At 39.8% G+C, this 18,826-nt stretch overlaps 1 protein-coding gene across 1 annotated transcript in view; it reads left to right on the top strand.

The window, feature by feature from the left end:
* The window catches only part of CCDC178 (coiled-coil domain containing 178), a 114,485-nt gene that overhangs the window by 78,093 nt on the left and 17,566 nt on the right, over positions 1-18,826 (top strand). Inside the window, 1 exon segment of the mRNA XM_054394780.1 lies at positions 14,275-14,312. Coding sequence (XP_054250755.1) covers positions 14,275-14,312 — 38 coding nt within the window.

The raw sequence follows: 18,826 nt of genomic DNA on the forward strand, positions 1-18,826 counted from the left end.
AAGCTGTGGAAGAGGCTGGAGTGAAAGATTATGCTGGAAAAGATTTGAACATTAGTTTGTAATCTGGCTTTACTGCCACTGGGTACAGCAGTGATGAGCAAGACAGGTTTGAGTTAGAAACAAATACTAAGAATTCTTCAAATTTGTCCCAGGCTAATCTAAGATTTTCTGAATTTAGGATATAAGGAAAGGAAACATTCTAGGTTGAAAAAAAACCAAAAGTTTATTTCCTTTGGTTTATTTTGATTAAAACCCAATAGGTAGAGTTAGTGAGGGCATTTGATATTTCAGCAAGGGGAAATGGAGTAACTCCCCATTTACATTTAAGTAATTCAGATGCTCTGTGTCCTCTCAGGTTCAAGTATCCTGCTAATATGATAAGAAAATTCCCTCATTTCCCAAGAACCCCTGCCTGAATGACCAGGTTACAAATTATCCTTGGCTAAGCCTGTCTCAGTTTCTCTCTGTATTGTCTCACACACTGTGAATAATTAGTTTTGAAGGAGACAAAAAGGGTGAAATAATCATTAAGGTGTTAATCTAACAGTAGAACCTTGCTCTGAAAGAAATTTTGAGCAAATTATGCCAAAAGGAGTAATTTCCTGAGAGGTGCTGAAGGAAGCAACCCCAGAATACTGTAGGTCCTGATGTGGGCATGGTACTGAAAGGTGTGGCAGCTTTCAAATCTCTGCTTTAAATGAGACAGAATGTGAATTTCAGTATTCCACTTCTTGAGGACTCTTACCCCTGGGATGTTGGAGTGCTGCCCCTCCATGATTTTCAAGGTTCAAGCTTTTACTCCTTTACATTACTGCATGTCAGGGAACTTCCATTGCTGCCAGCAGCTACTGCAGAACCACTCCTACTCCTTCTGGTGTTCCTGCTCCTATGTGGTCCATGTAGTACAGATGGAAGCTTTTTCCTCACACTCTATATACAGTGAGGATGTGGTGGGGTACTGGAACACTGGTTAAGGTATCCCAGAGTTCTGGTTGTAGTATCAGTCCCCATTTAATGAAGAGTACTTGTGCCTAGCTGCTCTAGGATTTTCCTGTCTGCAGTTAGGTTGAGTCTGCAAGTATGAACACTCATTCAGAATATAAGAAAATGAATACATAGAAGAACACAGAAGAAATAGTAACTAAGAATAAAAGAAAATCTACATTTTTCTCTGTTTGCTCTGCAAATATGTACCTATTCTCATCTTCAATTAGCTTCCTGCTTCTCTCTGGATAAGGTGGCTGTGAAGGTTTTAGATGTGGGTGTTCCTGTCTCACAGGGTACAGCCTTACATGCTAGAGTCATTCTCATCATTCAAAACTTCTCAGAGCTCTAGATGGATTTCATCTTTTCCTTGAAACTGGCAGAACATACAACCCAGGAGAATAAGTTGAAGCTTTATTTAAAGCTTTATAAAGCTGCTTTCTCTACCCAGAAGTTACCTTGTATACTTAGCTGGTTAGTAAACAAGCCTTTGCTTCAATGAGGCATGAAACTCTTGCATCTCCCTTTGGTGGCTATTTGACATTTTACAGCAAGGATATATCTTTCTATCAACCTAGCATGCTGTATCAACCTTCAATTTAAAAAACCACACTGACATATAAACAGTTAAATTATTTGTAGCCTATTGCTGCTTTGTGGCTGAAATTGGACACAGTGGCAGTGAGCCACTCTGTTGTGGCAATGGTTTTGGAGCGGGTGATCCCTAGCACTTAAAGCAAACTGACAATACAGCAGGGAGAGCTGAGGCATAGAGGAAGAGGCAGCACCTATTTGAGGTCAGAAAGGACTGAGGAAGGATGCAGAATCCCACCACAAGTGACTCGCTGAATATCTACTGTCACTGCTAAGTGTAGACACTAGCTACCTTTCATGGGGCCATTCCCAGCACAGTTCCATGACAACTTCAGCAAATCTGAGTTACTGCACTTGCAGTCTGACTCCTCCTTGTGCTGGCAGGCTGCCTGCACTGGGTACCAGCTTGCAGAGCATTAACCTGGCAAAGCTGGTTTCCCTGCAGCCACATCCACACCCTAAATGAAGGCTTTGAAACTCACTTGCCTGCGTGTTCTCAGTGCAAGGCAAGTGGCAGACGCACTGCTGGGCATGGGGTGGCTGCTGGAACTATCATCATTCTGGCTGATACCTTCTCACACTGCTGTGGACCTGAACATGCACATACTCTCTCCCATATCTCTTTTTTAAGTACCACTTAAGTTGCCTTTTTCATGGAGAAGTGTTGGTAGAGATTTTCAATCGAACCTACCAAGTACACTCCCAAAGTGTAAGTCCATCGAAGCTGAAAGAAAAGGCAAAGGTGTCTTCCTGTGTCTTGGTTATGAAGTTAAGAAGGGATTAAAGTAAATGTCAATTTATTGTGAAACAATCTGAGAGCCGAGTCTGAGTGCTCCCTGAAGAATTTTAGGGTTGTATTGGGATAATTGTTTTATTAGAAGTTAAATCTAAGGAATGTATGGCAAAACTTTTTTCCTTGCTTGACTGAAAGAATTGCATCTAATCAAAGAAGTCTGTAAGATGAGCATGTGATGTGTTTTTGTCACAAGACAAAGACAGAGATGAAACAACAACCTAGGCTAGAAGTCTGCTTCTCTAGGGAACAGCTGTAGCACATTGATTCATGCTCTCAGGTATGAATCCCTGCAGATCACTGAAGCTAAATCCAGGCTTTGGGATCTGTTGGAAAAAAAGCATCATCCAGCCCTTTAAAAAACCAACAACATAGTATTCACAGTTTCTGAAAAGGATTTGCTGCCTTAAAGAATGAATGGATGCAAAAAAACCCTGGGAGTAGGAATGAGGACTTCATAGTATGAAAAAGCACAGGAACGGTTTCAATTTCCAGAGATAAACTGTGTTGATGCAGCTTCACTATCCATTTCCCCAGCAACCCAATGTAATTTTGTTAGTCCTAATATGTTTTACCACTAAATCTAGGCATTCTTGACATTGATTTCAGTGCAATTTGTGTAATAGGTCAAGTAAAGTGGTGCTTATTGACTGCTGATTGTATACGTTTTTCCACCTGAAGTGTTACTGTTAATTGACATGCTCTTTCATTTTCCTGAGATAATTTTCACTCTGTTTGAATAACTGCCTGAAATTTCCCCTTTGTAAACTAGGTCTCCTTCTTGAAAAATATCAAATATAGTTTTGACAATCAGACAAATTGCAGACACGAATTCATTCCATCAACAACAGAACATTAAAATAATCAGATCTGAGGTAGTTTGTCAAATGTAATTTACCTTTAGTGAATCAGTGCTGTCTGCCCCTAACTCAATCACCCATTTCTAAGTGTCTTGTAATCTTGTCCCATACCATTATTTCTAGGAATATTTTTGCAAAAGAATTCTGGCTAACACTAATGGCCTAAAGTTTTCTGAATAATTCTTTTTGTCTTAATGTATTGGAGAATATTCTGCTTCTGTTTCTCAGTGATTACAGATCTCACGTTGCCAGGCTCTTCATGTCAGTACTGGGAGACTAGAGGATTATAAGAAAGGCTGTAGAATTATGGTCTTTTGCTTTCCCTTTCTCTTGTATTGCAAAGATTGTCTTCAGAATTGCCTTCTGTAATTGTGGGCTGGGTGATATGGATGGCACTTACCCTTCTGGTCTCAGGAATGTACACCCAGCTTCTTTCAGCTGACAAGAGCAAATTGGCTCAGAAAGAAACCCAAACATCATTTTACATAGTGGCAATCTGATTTCTGTATTGCAGAATTAGCAAATAATACAAGAGCTTCCTCTTGTTTTTCTGTTGAAACGATATCTCTATGCAGGCCTCTCTGAAGGAGTGGATTTACACAGGAGCAACTGGAAAAGCCTTGGGATCCAAGAGGGTTGTGATGAAGTGTCAGAATCCAGCCTGGTTTGCTGAACAACCATTGTTGGTAACAGTCAAGAAAAAAAAGTACTTTTTATTTGCGTGCTCAGCACACTTGACCCCAAAGTCAATGAATGATGTAAAATATTGACTCATTGTGCTATTTGCCAGATAATTACTATTTACAGTATTAGTGTCTTTGTGGATCTGATTGTAGCTTTAGAAAATAGAGGAAAATTTCCTCATCCTGAGATACAACACAACCCAATGCAGAAATCTCTATCACTTTGCACAAGCTAATATGTAAATGTTTGGAAGATATCATTCTTTGGCACCATATTCTCCATGTAGTTTCTTTCTGTTATTTTCTTCCTGCAAACAAAAGTATATGCTATATACCATTTTATACCAGCTTTCTAGAGATTATGTTCATCTCAGATACCAGATTCAAAATGTCAAACTTTGTTTACTAATTTTACATTTATCTTTTCTTTTAATATCCTGTCTTGGTTCTCTAGTTATAACATAGATGCACCTAAAGTTTGCTAGAAACATTTGCCATTAGCTTCTTCTGAAAAAAAAAAAATTAAATTTGAGGATAATCCTACCTCCAGAGCTTATTCTGTTCCTGGCCATTGACTGTGACAGTGAAAGGCTCATCTGAAAGCAGTGGAGCATCCCATCTAAAAGCATAAAACATATTACATTTCATGAAAAAGCTAATTCAGATTGTTTAATTCTGGTAATATTGCCTCTGTCACCTTCAAAATCAAAATGTTCTTTCCTGTTATTATAAAGAAAACAACCAAATTGCTTAAAAACCCATTTGAATACACAGCTGCCTTATGTTGCATACTAATTTGATTAAAAATGCTTGTGCCTCACCAGCATTTTTTATATAAAACATACTGGTGAATTTAACAGAGAAATAGAAATCTACTGTAGCAATTTTTAATGATAGAGCACCTTAGCAGTGTCCACAATACCCCTGGACTGGACAAAGATCTCAATCCAGTAATGGAAGACACCGAACTGAATGTCTTGCTGCATTTGTTTGCTCAATGCTTTGGGCACTGTGCCAACCTCATTGCAAATAACTGCATTAGTCAAGTGTATCCAAATTATTACAACACAGAGTCCAGCCCAGTTATTGCTGTTGAAGCCTTTTCTGAATCTTCACATCACTAAGAACATTTATTTGGGAGGGAGAGCTTTGCATAAATTGAAGAGAAATTTCATTTTAGACTGAGAAATCTTAACATCTGTGCTTGTTATCCCTAAAAAGTGTAATTAAGAAGTAATTGCACTACTTTTGCTTGCCTATCATGAACACCTTGCCTAAAATGGGGAGCTGTTGTGGCCATAGGATGAAGAAAAGAGGAGGCAGAACAGGTTTCATTGTATTTATTTTTTGGCTGATAGGAATAAAATCATCGATGGTCATCTTCCAGCTTTACTCCTAATTCTTGATCTGGATGATGATGTAGCAGTAAGTCTGTGTGGATTTCTATTTGCTATGCTTTTATAAGAGAGGTGGCAGGCAGTATGTATTTGAATCTCTTCTCTCCTAGAGCAGAACCTCCTCCTAGTGCAGAGATGTCCAGTCTTGCTCGCCATAGCAACCTCTGTGCAAAGCATGTCTGCAAGCTACAGCACATGAACTCCCCATGTTCCTACCTTATCAGTTTAGATTAGGGCAGGTCACAGAATCAACCAGGTTGGAAGAGACCCCCAAGATCATCAAGTTCAACTGATCACCTAACCCTAACTAATCAACTTGACCATGGCACTAAGTGCCTTATCCAGGCTGTTCTTAAACACCTCCAGGGACGTCAACCCCACCACCTCCCTGGGCAGCCCATTCCAATGGGCAATCTCTCTTTTGTGAAGAACTTCTTTCTAAGGTCAAGGTGGTTAGATGGGCTCTAAAGCAACCTAGCAATACTGCCCTTTGCAGCCCTTGCTGGCTCACTCCTCACAACTGACATTTGTGTGACTCTGTGATTTCCAGCTCAGCATAGCCCTGGTCATGAGGCATAGGTCTGACAGGAGAGATGTACTGGAGCTGCTTGACAGCTTCATGGCATTCAAGAGATGCAGTCTGATCGTTCATGGGCTGGCAAGGCAAAGAAATCTCCCTCTTCCCTGGTTTGAAATGGGTGTTTTCCTTCTCTTACACCAGACAGCAGAGCTTGCTTTTCATTGTCTAGCTCCAGCCAAACAAGATTTCGAACAGCCGCATTTGTGATACGTCCTTAAGCTGTTCTAATGGACACAAGGTCCATCAGTGGTCTGCAATTGTGTAAGCTCCTTGGTTAGGAGTGAAAATTCCAGCCTTTTTTACTAGTGTTTATGGTTGAGTTTGTTGAAGCTGGGAGTCTTGTCTGGCGTGCTGTATTGTCCAGGGAACTTTATATTACTATGCCATGGGTGTCTAATGGATCACCTGTTAAACTCATTGAGAAGCAGAAAGTTGCAATATTTTTAAAAATACTTGCTCTTCTGTTGAAAAGCAAAAAATCTCTATGTTTCCTGTGAAAGAAAAAAACTAAAGCCATTGACTTTTCTTTTTCATAATGTAAGAAACAGTAGAGACATTGAGATGTTCAGAAATCATAAAAATCTAATGAGAAAGCAGAAGTGGCTTTAGCAAATAATTCCCTGGGAAAAAAAAATCCTGTTATACAATGAAGACTTGCAAGAATGCTCCTTTGGTGGAAAATTGAAATTTTAAATGTTTCTTCCATCTGTCTGTAATACCTGCCAAACACAGATTTGTTGTTGTTGTTTTCAATAACAAATGAACATTATTTTGATGGTAAGAAATGTTGTCCTGGTTTTGCTGAGACAGCCATGGGCTGCAGGCTGCAGTTTGAGTCAGCCAGGGCAGCTGACTGGAGTTGGCTATAGGCGTGCTCCAAACCATCAGCATCACGCTCAGTATAAAGGGAGAAGTTTGCTGAGGAGAGGGGAGCCTCTTCTTTGGGTTCTTCTTCCTTTGGTTCTTCCTTCTCCTGCTCTAGAGCACTGCCTTCCTGTTCAAGGTGGCTGCTGCACCTCTACATTTAAACTGTATTCTTACCCTGGAAGGTTGGACTAGGTGATCCTTTAGGTCCCTTCCAACCTGGTATTCTATGAATCTATTGACAGAAGCATTTTTAAAACAATTGTTTATTCAACAAGAGCTTGGTCTACTGGAATAGCAGTCAGGTTTTATATGTATGCTGATTTAGCTCTTTAAAGATAGGCTGGCTGCCTCCCTGAGGGTTTGATAACATCAGGTTTTGTATACAGTCAGAAATGTCAGATAAAGCAAGGCAGCCATACAGTTTTAGGTGTTCTGAAGCACTTATGGTGTGTGTATGATTCACTCATGCATTAGGAAGGCAGTGATAGCCTTTGTGTCAGAGAGCAGGTCTGAGACACTCAGGTAGAATGCAGATAGTCAGCTTCCATTCATGTTAACATTTCAGCATTCATCAAGAGGCCTAACATTACTTTCTACCATTTGAAAGATTCTAAACCCACCAGATATTTCAAATTGCAGCTTTTCTTTTATGGGGAGGCAAAAAAAGGCTTAGGAAAATTGATTTCTCCCTACTGTCATTTGGAACACCCTATAAAAAAGAGATTATCTTTGGTTTCCTTAATCAGTTTTGTGAAGATATTTCCTTCCCAGAAAGGAGCTGGTGTGAAGAACAACAGAGAACACGAAGAAAGAAATAAGTCTGTATCTCCTTGCAAAATTGTTTCATCTGTTACTCTTCTGCCATCTATCCAGGAACACATAGGAGCATGAAGGGGAGTTAAATAAAGATACTAAATCAGTGTACCTAAGGTGCATTATGTTCCCCTTTCCTTGCTCATCCATTGTCTTCTATCTAGATGCAAGGTGATCAAAATATAGCAAACAAGCCATTAAGAGAATCTCTATGGTACTTGAAAGATCTTTAGCTACTCTGAACCTCCGTGTGAAACCCGGATTCCTGCAGTCATAATTTCCTTCCAGAATTAAACAAAGAGACACTTCTAGTTCAGAATTACAGCCAGAATGCTGCAATTTTCTAAAGTGTTGCCCATGATCATTAAAAGTCCTGTCAGCCACTGAATAGTGACTGACAATCAGTTCAGTGAAGTCCAGCTGCTGCTTTAAGTCTGCTATTGGAACATGCGATCTGGGACACTGGGGCAGCTACCCTGCAAGGATACTTTATTAAATTAACAGTAGTGAATGGTGCATAAAATTGTCACTAAGATAAATTTATTATAGTATGATTTTACTCTCATATTATTCTGTATGGGGTGCTACCCCAACAGAGTTTCCAATTCAGTAGCATGCCTGAAGCCAGGGGTTTTATCAGCAGTGTGTCAAAGAGTGCCTGGCTCTCATTCATATATAATTTACCCTTATTACATGAGATATTTCTACTTTTCTGCACTAACAGTTGTATATTTTCTAATGAAGGTTTAAATCAACTGGGAACCAGGGTGTGAATAGAGTTCCAGTATATTGTGCCAAATATGGATTGTTTGTCTTCCTGTTAGTTATGGATTGTGAGTGTGTTATTGCTGAAGGAAAATTTGGGGGGTGGGTGTTTTCTTTCATGTGCTTATTTATAATGTAATATAAATTATAGGAACTTCTCAAGTGTTCAACATCAATTATATAATTTAGAAGAAAGATCTGAGATTATTCAGAGAAACATATGAGCTTATATAGCCTGGCTAGGTCAGCTTTGTCCTTTATTGAGCTTGTGATAGTTAGTCTGACAGTATGTTGGTGTGTAGTGTTTACTAGTTGGATCTAGAACCTGAGCTTTGATCTTCAGACCAGTGACATAGGTGGTAGCTGACTCTTACAGCATAAGTGAACTCCCCTGTTAGTCATGCTCACTAGTATTTCACTTATGAAAAGCTGGGAGACTTCAGTGTCATACTCCTACGAGAAAAAGGAGAATGTTTGAAACCGGGTAGAGTCCTGTGGCACAAGAGGATTCTTTTCCACACATCCTTGGTGAGAAATGTTGCTTAAAATCAAAGGTCACCTTCTTTAAGTGTAAATATTATCATATTTTATTCTATGTACTATACTTCAGCAGAAATTCATGTTTATAAAGCTGCTATGTAGCTGTGCTAGTCAAACACGCACTGAGTAGTATCCATCAGTGCAACTGTTTTGCTGAAGTGATAAATACAATTTAAAGGAATATATTCAAGAGAAGGCTATCATACAGTGCTGCTATCAATTTTTATGTAATGAAAGAGATTAAATGAATCCTTGCTAATGCATTATTGATATGTGAAGAACAAGAAGAAACAAATCACACACATTTTCCCACTTAATTATTGTGCTAGACACTCATTGTCATATCATTGACCTATTTGGTCATGCCCAAGTTAATCATGCCTGAACCTTTTCCCAGTGGGAAATAAGCCTCTCCACTCCCTGTCTTGCAGGAATATCAACTAAAACTCAGTCACATATGCCCATAGTCTGATCACTGCATCCCACCGTAACCGTCGTCTCCAGCAGCGAAGCTGCAGTCTGCAGCATGCCCGTGAGAGCTGGTGTCAGACACCCATCACGTCCTGTGTGCCTGCCTTCAGCTCTGCTCAATCACTTACCACAGTGAATTATATCAACCTCTGCTGGTAAAAGTCTTCCACTCCTTCCTTTTTCTTTATTTTTTATTTTTCTTTTGGGGTGGTGGTTGTTGTTGTTTGCAGGGAAGTGTTTTGTCACACTGAAATAGAGTTTATGTGCAGTGACAGCCTAATAAGCCAGCAACTTTAGTCGCTTATTAAAGTCAAGCATGTGTCTTTGTTTCATGTTGCTAATGATGTGGAACCGTGGAGGCCCGAGTACATTTCGTCTGGACGGTGTGGGAGCGAATGCTGAGAGCTCATTACTTGGCTCCCCATTGGAATCCTGCAGGCTTCTGCTCATTGAGGAGACTGTGGGGGCTTTGACAGAATTATTATACTGAATATTTTTAGACTCATTAACTATATCACCAAAGCAAAACATCTCTTCCTTAGATGCAAATGGCTGCAGCTACTGTGGCTTTGCTTTAGTTATTGCAGAAAAAAGGATGAAGCTTGAAAACAACTTAGGGAAAGGATTTTCATGCCTGAATGTTTGAATTTGTAACTTATGCTGGGAATGTGTAAGCCTTTTTTTTTTTTTTTTTTTTTTACCACATTTAAGCCACTCATGTCTAAGTGCCACTTAAAAATGCATAAATTCAGTTGCATGTAGTAAGTGCTGCCCAGTCTTTTAAATTTAGAAAGTGCCATTGAAGTACACAGCAGAATAGGAGCTTCTGGAGCTCCACTTTCTAATTTCAGAGTGAAAAAGATTTAAATGTGAAAAAGCTCATCTTAAAGTAATTATAGATGCTTGAGTTAAGCCTTCAAAGGTAAAGAAATTCAGAGTTAAGGCTAAAAATTCTGGCTTTCCTTTAACCTAAGTGCTGGAACATATGTACTGTGCAGTATGAAAAATCACACACTTCTCCAGGCCTAACCAGACAGAGTGATTTAAAGATGAAGAGTGAGACAAAATTTTTAGCCCAAGTCTGAATTTCCTTGCTATGATGAGTTTAAGCTGGTTCTTAATGTTACTTTATTGTAGCTTTTTGAGGTTTAATTGAGACTTAAGATGTACTTGAAGAAAAATATGAATACCTTAAAATTAATTCTTCAGAGCCAAGGACAGAAAATTGCATTTATGGCTCCATTTGTTGGAGGAGTGAAGTTGGCTGTGAACTGTACAGTATTTCATGTCCTATAAAGTTGTATTTTGATTTCTTGATGGAGACCCTCTCTGTATGTTGTGTACAACCTTAACTGTCTTTAAATTACGACCTTGAGTAATTGCCCAGATATATGCACATTTAAAAAGCTAAATACAAATGTTTGGGGTTTTTTTTTTCTCCTAAAGTGTGCGAGCTTTCGTTAGGATTTTATTCCCTGGAGTTAGTGTAGGTGAAAAAAACAACTATTTTGATTCCTTGGAAGAGAGATGTTGCTTCTATTTGTGGTTCATTTCCTGCTGTAGTATGCTCTGACAATGGTGACACTGTCTTTATACATCAAGAAGTTCTTCTTTCTATGACTGCCAAGGGACTCTGGAGGGAATACTTTGTATCTGAAACATGTTTCCCTTTGGGATTTCACCATTAGAATAACAGTTCTGATCAGCAGCCCGTTAGATTTTTTTTTTTTCCTGAAGCTATGAAAAGGAATAGTTAAAAAGCTGGCAGATAGGAAAGCAATACTGAAATCAAGTTAATTTTTTTGCACAGGTATCCCCTCAAATAGTAAGTCATCAATAAGTTTAAGAGGAGGTTTAACTTAAGCTCTTTGGGTAAGTGAAGCCTCCAAGTGGCATCACCCAGGCAGAGTGGGTGCAGCTTTCCTTTCTTGCAGTTCCTGTTCTTACCAGTTTGTGGCACAACATTAATTAATTTAGATGCTGGGCAAAGCCTTCAAACTCCAGTGCTGTGTGCTAGCTACCTAAACCTTTGCATCTTAGCACCTGGATGAAAGCATTCCAATATTCACCAGGAAAACTCAGCCTTTCTGAAAGACAGGATTATAAATATGGGTCCCAGTAAGGAAGCTAATTCTAAACCCAGTGACCATGGCTGTTAAGTAATGCAAACAACTTTTCCTTTAAGCTGCAGATGACTTTTCAGATTCAAATGTAAATACTGTCAGGAACATTCTCACCTGCAGAACCAGTTCACAGTTGTGATTTCAGATGTTCTGCAGTAAAAATAGCCTGGAGCCAACACACCTGTCTAGATACATAGATGATCCACGGGAAATAAAACAGACTTGAGCTGTTGGCATGCAAATGTGATCGTTTCGTTTCCCACACACAGTATTATGATCAGATTAGTTGATGTGATGGTACCACAAGCAGATGTTCACCATCACTTATAGTATTTACACCTTTATACTTTTCCAGCATTATAATCACTGTACAACCCCACTTACTTACATCTTTTTGCTTATTTTAGCTATTTTAATGACTGTGAAGCTGTCCCCTTTTGATTTTTGTGGATGTTTGTCCTCTGGACCTCATCAGGGGACTTACAGCCTTACCTGGTGGTTCCTACTCTGCATTGCTGTATTTCAGCTTTGTGTGTTTGAAGTCATGTGAATCACCAGAGCAGGGATTTTTAAACAGTATGAAAGTGAGGGTGTGTGGGGATACAAAGCTTTCCAGCAGCAGTCCCTGGAGTGAGCCATATGTGGGGTTTGCCTGCAAGACAGTGCTTGGGTTAGTCTGAAATAAAACCAAAGAGTGAATGAATGGTGTGATGATCAGGTAGAGTTTGCTCCATAGTCTTCCTTTATTTTGCAGTGTTGACACATCCTTGTCATATGAATAAAACTCCTCTCGTTTTACTATTATTTCACAGTTTCAGGCTGTTTAATTACATAGGTTTTTACTCTCTCTTAGGGAATAGAGGGAATGTGAGGTTAAGGCATTCCAGAATTAACTGAATAGTTGTGGGATGGAGACTGGCCACGGTGGGGAAAGGACACAGGGTAAGGATAGACAAACAGTAATCTGGGAGGGGAAAATAAATAAATAAAGGAGTGGTCCAAGGAGATAATGGAGTTCTCTAGTAAGTTTGAGTCAACCTAGGGAGAAATGGAAGAACCTCTCTTACAGCCATTTTCCTTTTGGAGACTGAGAAGGAATTAAAGATTCCTATGTCTCAGCTGGCATTTGCTGAACAACATGGATGAAACTCTTTGGGGTAGAGTTTAACCCTTTTTAGCTCTGTCTCACAGGAAATACTGTTATAGTCTGCAGAAACAGTCTGTCACATTGTGCATCCACCCATTGCCTTGAAAAAGATAGGAAAAAGACTCTAAGCCATATCAGGATACATAGGGTCTTAAATCAACATTGCAAAGCAACTGTATGTCTGGCACTTCCTAACTTCTGACCATCCTTTTATTACCCTTTTAAGGTAATTGTGTGTGATTATAAAGGCATTAACTAGATTCCTTTTTGCATCTTTCATTTCTCTGGTAATCAGGAACATAATACTGAGTATTTTTGTGTAATTGTGACTGTTGGGGATGTTGGAAACTGAGATAGGTGGAATCTGCTGACTAACTCATGGTTACCAAGGTCCCTGGCTCAGGTCATTAATGGTTTAAATACATCCTCATTAAAATAGTTTAACCAAAGATATTTTTCCATCCTGTTTATCACTGCTGTCAGTTCTCATCTAGGAAAACTGTGATTTGAAAGGCTTTATACAGGCTGAATTTCAAAGAAGGATTAAAAAGTCTGAAGTTCTTGACAAACAGTGAAAATCGGTCTGAAGCTTACATGTTAGTAATGACTTCCTTGTTTTCATACATGCTTGGATTTTCATCAGTTCTGGGGAATCTGTCATGAGTTAGGAAAGGATGGCTGTACAGTCATAATCCCTGCTAGGATGAAAAGTGAACATAGACACCAGTTTTAAGGTGGTGTCCATTGAATGCAAACATCTTTGGAAGGCAGTGTTCAACACCTTTTATCTGCTCTGTTCATTTTAATTCTTCCTGTTTTTACATTTGCCTTGTACGTATAACACCTGTACATAAGGGCTGTGACTGGTACAGAGAAAACCTTTTTGGTCAAATTGTATTTAAGATGATTTTATTTAAGAAACATATGCAACTGATGGTAAATAATGTGACAGTCTGCCAGCAATGTTAATGAAACAAAAGATGAAGTGTCTATGCCACATCTTGGGTTTAATTAATTTCTGATTGATAGAAACTCAGTCTTCAGTGCAAACCTGCTTAGAGTTGGAACGAGATATTCCTTACTAAGCTGGAGTCTGAGACTCTGGCACTGTTCCTCCAGACACATCAGCTGAGGTCTGGGTAGCCAGGCTGCACCTGTGTGGCCCCTCTGATGGAGACTGTGCTCCCAGTTCTGTGCTGGGGTCTTTGGTAGCTTACAGCAGAGCCAGATTCTTGACACCTGGAGGTCCTGAGGTGTTCCCCAAAATCTGGGGCACAAGTCCTGAGGCCTTGTGCCCTTGGGGCCAGGGATGTCAGTGTTTTAAAGTGTGCAATTTCAGGGCAGTCAGCCTTGTCAGTGTTAATGGGCTCCCTGTTGTGGTGCTGAGGGATAAGGTATGGATCTATCTGGGCTACAGCTTGGCCTCCTAGGACTTCCAGTTTCCTTGCTGCAGTGTAGAAATGAAAAATCCTAGGGCCCATTATTGAGCAAATTTGACTTGAAGTGCTGTTAATTTCACTAGCATTGTTGCTTTTTGTGTTTTACTGTTCTCATTAATAGAAAAAGATTATTGTCATCTTTGACTGTCTTCACTGTTGACTTCACTATTTGGCTTTCCCCCTGTTCCTAAAAGCAGGGTGTGAAATACAAGAGCCAGCTGTGGTTGCTTCAGGCTGGGGCCATGCTCTGTCTTTGGTTTCTGGGACCCCCTTTAACCTTCACATTCCCTTCCTAATCTCATCCTGCCCATGATTTTTTGTTGTTTATCAATTCAATTCTCACTGTTCATGGAGAGCATGTGTGCATCTGAATCTTTCCAAGACTGTAGCTTGACCTGCTCTGTAGTGCTCTGTACTATATATTTATGGTACCACATCCTGTTTTGGCTTGTGCTAGCTAATACTAGACAAGACCTAACATGAGCTGAGGAATATGGTTCTATGGTTCTAAGCATGGAACATGGGTGGGACAGCACCTGCTTTAGTTCCTTCCCCACAATAGAGTATTCCACCACTGTCCCAAGAGGTTTAGTCACACCCAAGGGTGTGCAGTACTTCTCTTTGTTTCATCTTCAGATGCTGAAACGTAGCCTTCACATGAATTCATTCAGCCATTAACTACTCTTCCCCCTAAAAAATATTTGGCTTAGGGCAGTGAGGTGATTGCACAAGAGTGAGAAGTGGTAGTGGACTGCACAGTGTGGACAAAGCCAGCCTGTGCCACTCAGCTTTACTGCCACGGGATGGTGCCTAGCTCCGTTTATTTAATGATACAAAAGTAGCCCCAGGGGTTGAGAAACAATGTGCATCTCTAAGATGCAGTCAGCCATCAGCACAGAGGTAACATCTGGCAAGGAGTTATGCACATCTTAATTGGCCAGCTGTTCTTCTGATTGATTCATTGCCTTCAGGAAGCACGCTTACCTCTCCATGCTCAAATTGGCCCTGCAGAACATCCAGCCCCTGGGCTGCTGTTGCTGGCTGGGTGGTGCATTGTGCAAACCCATGTGGGAGATCCCTGGGCAAAGCCTGGCTTTGCTCAGCTGAAGGCTGTGCCATTCCTGAAGTGGTTAACTGAAAGTCAAGTTTCTGTCCTGGCCATGGGGACACTGGTGGGGATTCAGACAAACATCCAGCAGCATGTGGAGGTGCTTGCTGTATGACCTGGGTGACTGCAGTGCATGATCATGCTGCACAAAGCCTAGGAATAGGCTGGTGGCTAACATCTCTGGCAGAGGTGACTGCCAGGTGCCAAAGGCCTGGAAACACCAAGGAAATTGCAGCATTGTCTGATCACAACAGGCTGGTTTCTGGCCAGAGAGCAAGATGGACTTGATTTATGGCCCTGGAATTCTCATGAAGTTATAGGGGATAACTGATAAGTGCATGTGTCATCCAGACAAAAAAATAAAATAAAATGTCTTCTTTTGAATTTCATTTTACTGTTCTGCAATAATCAAGAGATGAATATGAATCAGAAGCAACAGCTTAACACAAATGTTCTTCATCATAATGTTTGATGTTCCTTAGTCAAGACAGGCAGGGTGCTGTCTGTATTCTGCTGGATCCCCAAGTGAAGTACCTTTTGGTAATCTTAGCATATTTCAAAGGTAGCAAAGAAGGCATGAATTCACCCTTCACAAGGATGAAGCTTATTTTAGACCACACTGTTCCATTGTTTGGGAAGGTAGTGTGGCATATGCATATTAATGTCAGATGATTAGTTTTATTTTTAAGATTACAAGCTCATAAAAAAAAAATTCACTGCTAAATGCCAAAAGGGTACTAGTGCACTTGGTGAAAAATATGTTGGCACATACTCCAGAAATCCTTTAGGAGGGGACAGAGAATGAGCTATGGTGCTTTATTGTGCAGTTTCTCTTTAGAGTAAGCAGTAGGATCTCTAAAAGTAATTATTAGAGATTATGGCTGCTTTAATAGGAGAGATTAATGTCAAGGTCAGGAATTTCTTTGGGGCAATCTTGTTTACTTGCAGGGTTTTGACACTTGGGTTTGTACTGTCTGACATGGTCCTCTAACAGCTTTGTGCAGATAGAAGGCATAAGGTGGAGAAAGTTGTGTGCTTCTACAAATGAAAGCTTTGGAGGCAAATTTAAAAAAAAATAAATTAATTTAAACCTTTGGTTTGGGTGAGTGCAGTTATCTGCACCTTCTCAAGATATTTCCATTCATTGCTTCAGTCTCCTGGGGATGAAATAGCAGTACTTGATTATCAGTGTTACTAAGTGATATAGAAAGAGCCATCTGGATAAGTACAGATATATTTCCCTTATATAGCAGTAGAAACTGGGAAGTATAAAAATCTGTGAGGAAAGAATAACATCAGATGTATTCTGTATGCACTCAGGATCAAACTCCAGGCTACGTTCTCAGGAACCTAATGCAGAAAGCATGCACTTCATTTGCAGTTTGGGATTACAGTGAGTAGCCACAATAAGCAGAGAGACACCCTGATCTTACTCTATTGTTTCTTTTCCTTTTTTTTTTTTTTCTTGACAGCAGTCAAAAATCCTACCAATCTATCTTTTTTTTTTTTTTTTTTTTTTTTTTTTTTTTGTTCCTCCGTTAACCAATGTTTCTCTTTGCTTTGCTGATGTATTTTGGTGGAAGATTGCACTCTTGTTTTCAGCCTTTTCTTCATTTGTTTTTCAGTGGATCTTGAAAGAGCAGTTTTCCCTTTTTAAAAAATGTGTTATTATTCTGCTTACCAAAGCATTAACAACTGGATTAAAGTCAAAAAAACCAAAAGTGCATCTTCCCATGTCTACTTGCACATCAGCTGAGATTTGATGCTTGGGTTTGTTTGGGTTTTGTTTTGGTTTTGGTTGTTGTTTTGTTTTGTTTTGGGTTTTTTTGCTTGTCATGAGGCTTTTATTTCAATTTTTAAAAATATATCCAGTGTGTTGACAAAAGAGCTTCATTTAAATGAGATATGTAATCTTTACCAGCAGTCTGTGGAGCAGATTTGACAATCAGGAAATATCTCATTACCTTGGAGCTTTGTATATTGCACAGGTGTAACTTAATACTTGAACAGTATAAAAAATAAAAAGCTAAATATTAACTGGATTTTGCTAATAAATCTGCCACTCTTAGGGTGCCAAAATCTGGAGAGTGGTTGTGATTGCTGTTGTTTGAGTTGTAACAATGAATGGAACTGATAAGGCTTATGTCATTTACATAGAATTTAGCATTCACAGAGCACTGTTGAATTAATCTGACACACATTGGACCCTCTGATATAAGATTAGCACCATCTGGAAAGAGAGAAAGTGTAGTTTTGGAAGTGATGTGTCAGTCTCTGCTCTACACATAAGAGTCATTTGCTTAGGTCTGAAAATCATAGTAGGCTGCTGCTGATAGCAGCTACTAGTTGTTAATACTTCTTTGGTTAGTTTCATCTTGGTTTGCTGCATTTGGTAATAAACTGATGTCTCAACAGAGACTACTGCAGAATTACAAAGTACTGTGATGTTGAATCCAGAAGGTCAGGCACCAGGAGGTCAGGTGCCAGTTATATCAGTGTCAGTCAAGAGTTCTATTCACTGCATGTAAAACAGAGTCATGCTTTGATAAAAGTGAAATCATAATTTCCAGTACTGTCAGCAGCACAGCATAACTATGCTTTCAGCTGCCTAACAGTGATCAGGTGTCTAAAGCCTTTTGCAGATCTAGCCCTGGGAACAGCAGTGTCAGAAACACACTCTTCATCATGGCATGCTCTGGTTTCAAGTCTCTCCACTGTCCAGTTGAATCTGAATTGATAATCAGCTCTAGAAATTAAAGACTTAAAATGGATGCCCCCACACACACCCAAAAGAGAGAGCATGGAATTCCCAGGTATGTCTAGAAAGCTGATTTCAAGTGATTTGGTTAATGTGGTGCCTGGGGTTCAGTGTGGCGGAGAGGTGAAAATAAACCATTTCTGCAGGGCTGCATTCAGGAGCCTTGATGTGAGAGCACACTTTTGTTCTCTGCCTTCTTCACAGGGTCATCCTGACTCCTGCTCAGCATATGACTGCAGGTGTACATAAGCTTTCCAAGTGTGTTTGGCATTGGTGATGTACTGTTCTATGATGGTACTTACTATGACTATCTGTAGCTGAATCCAGCCTATGGTTTAGTAAGATTTCTGCACAACTTCATCTTACATCCTGTATGATCACAGAATTATTAAGGGTGGAAAAGACCTCTAAGTCCTACTGTCAGCCCAACACCACTATGACCATTAAACCCTGTCCCAAAGTGCCATGTCTACACATTTTTTGGAACACTTGGGATGATCTTACATTGTAAATTATTTCCCCTCTGGGAGGAAGGGGAGAAATCTTTTTCTCTTGATGATCTCCAGAGGTCCCTTCCAACCCCTAACATCTTGTGATGATTGCTGTCTGCCTTGATGTCTTTTAGATTCTGGATTGCTGTGTGTATTGCTGACATCTCAATTGGTTATTCTTAATGTTAAATGGTTTAGGTTCATAATATTTCATCAAAATATGATATTGATGGTGGGCTGAGTCTAGTGAGACTTCTTGGAAATGCTCTGCCCATCTGTTTCTCTCATCTGCCTCAGCTATGTATATCTTTCCACTCTTGCTGCAGTTTGGTCCATTTCTTCTTTATTTTAATATCTGCAAATGGTTTTAATCACTTGGCAAGTAGCTCTCTCTACCTACTGTAGATGCAGCA

The sequence above is a fragment of the Indicator indicator genome, chromosome 31 (genome assembly GCF_027791375.1).
Source record: "Indicator indicator isolate 239-I01 chromosome 31, UM_Iind_1.1, whole genome shotgun sequence".
Taxonomy (NCBI): Eukaryota; Metazoa; Chordata; class Aves; order Piciformes; family Indicatoridae; genus Indicator; species Indicator indicator.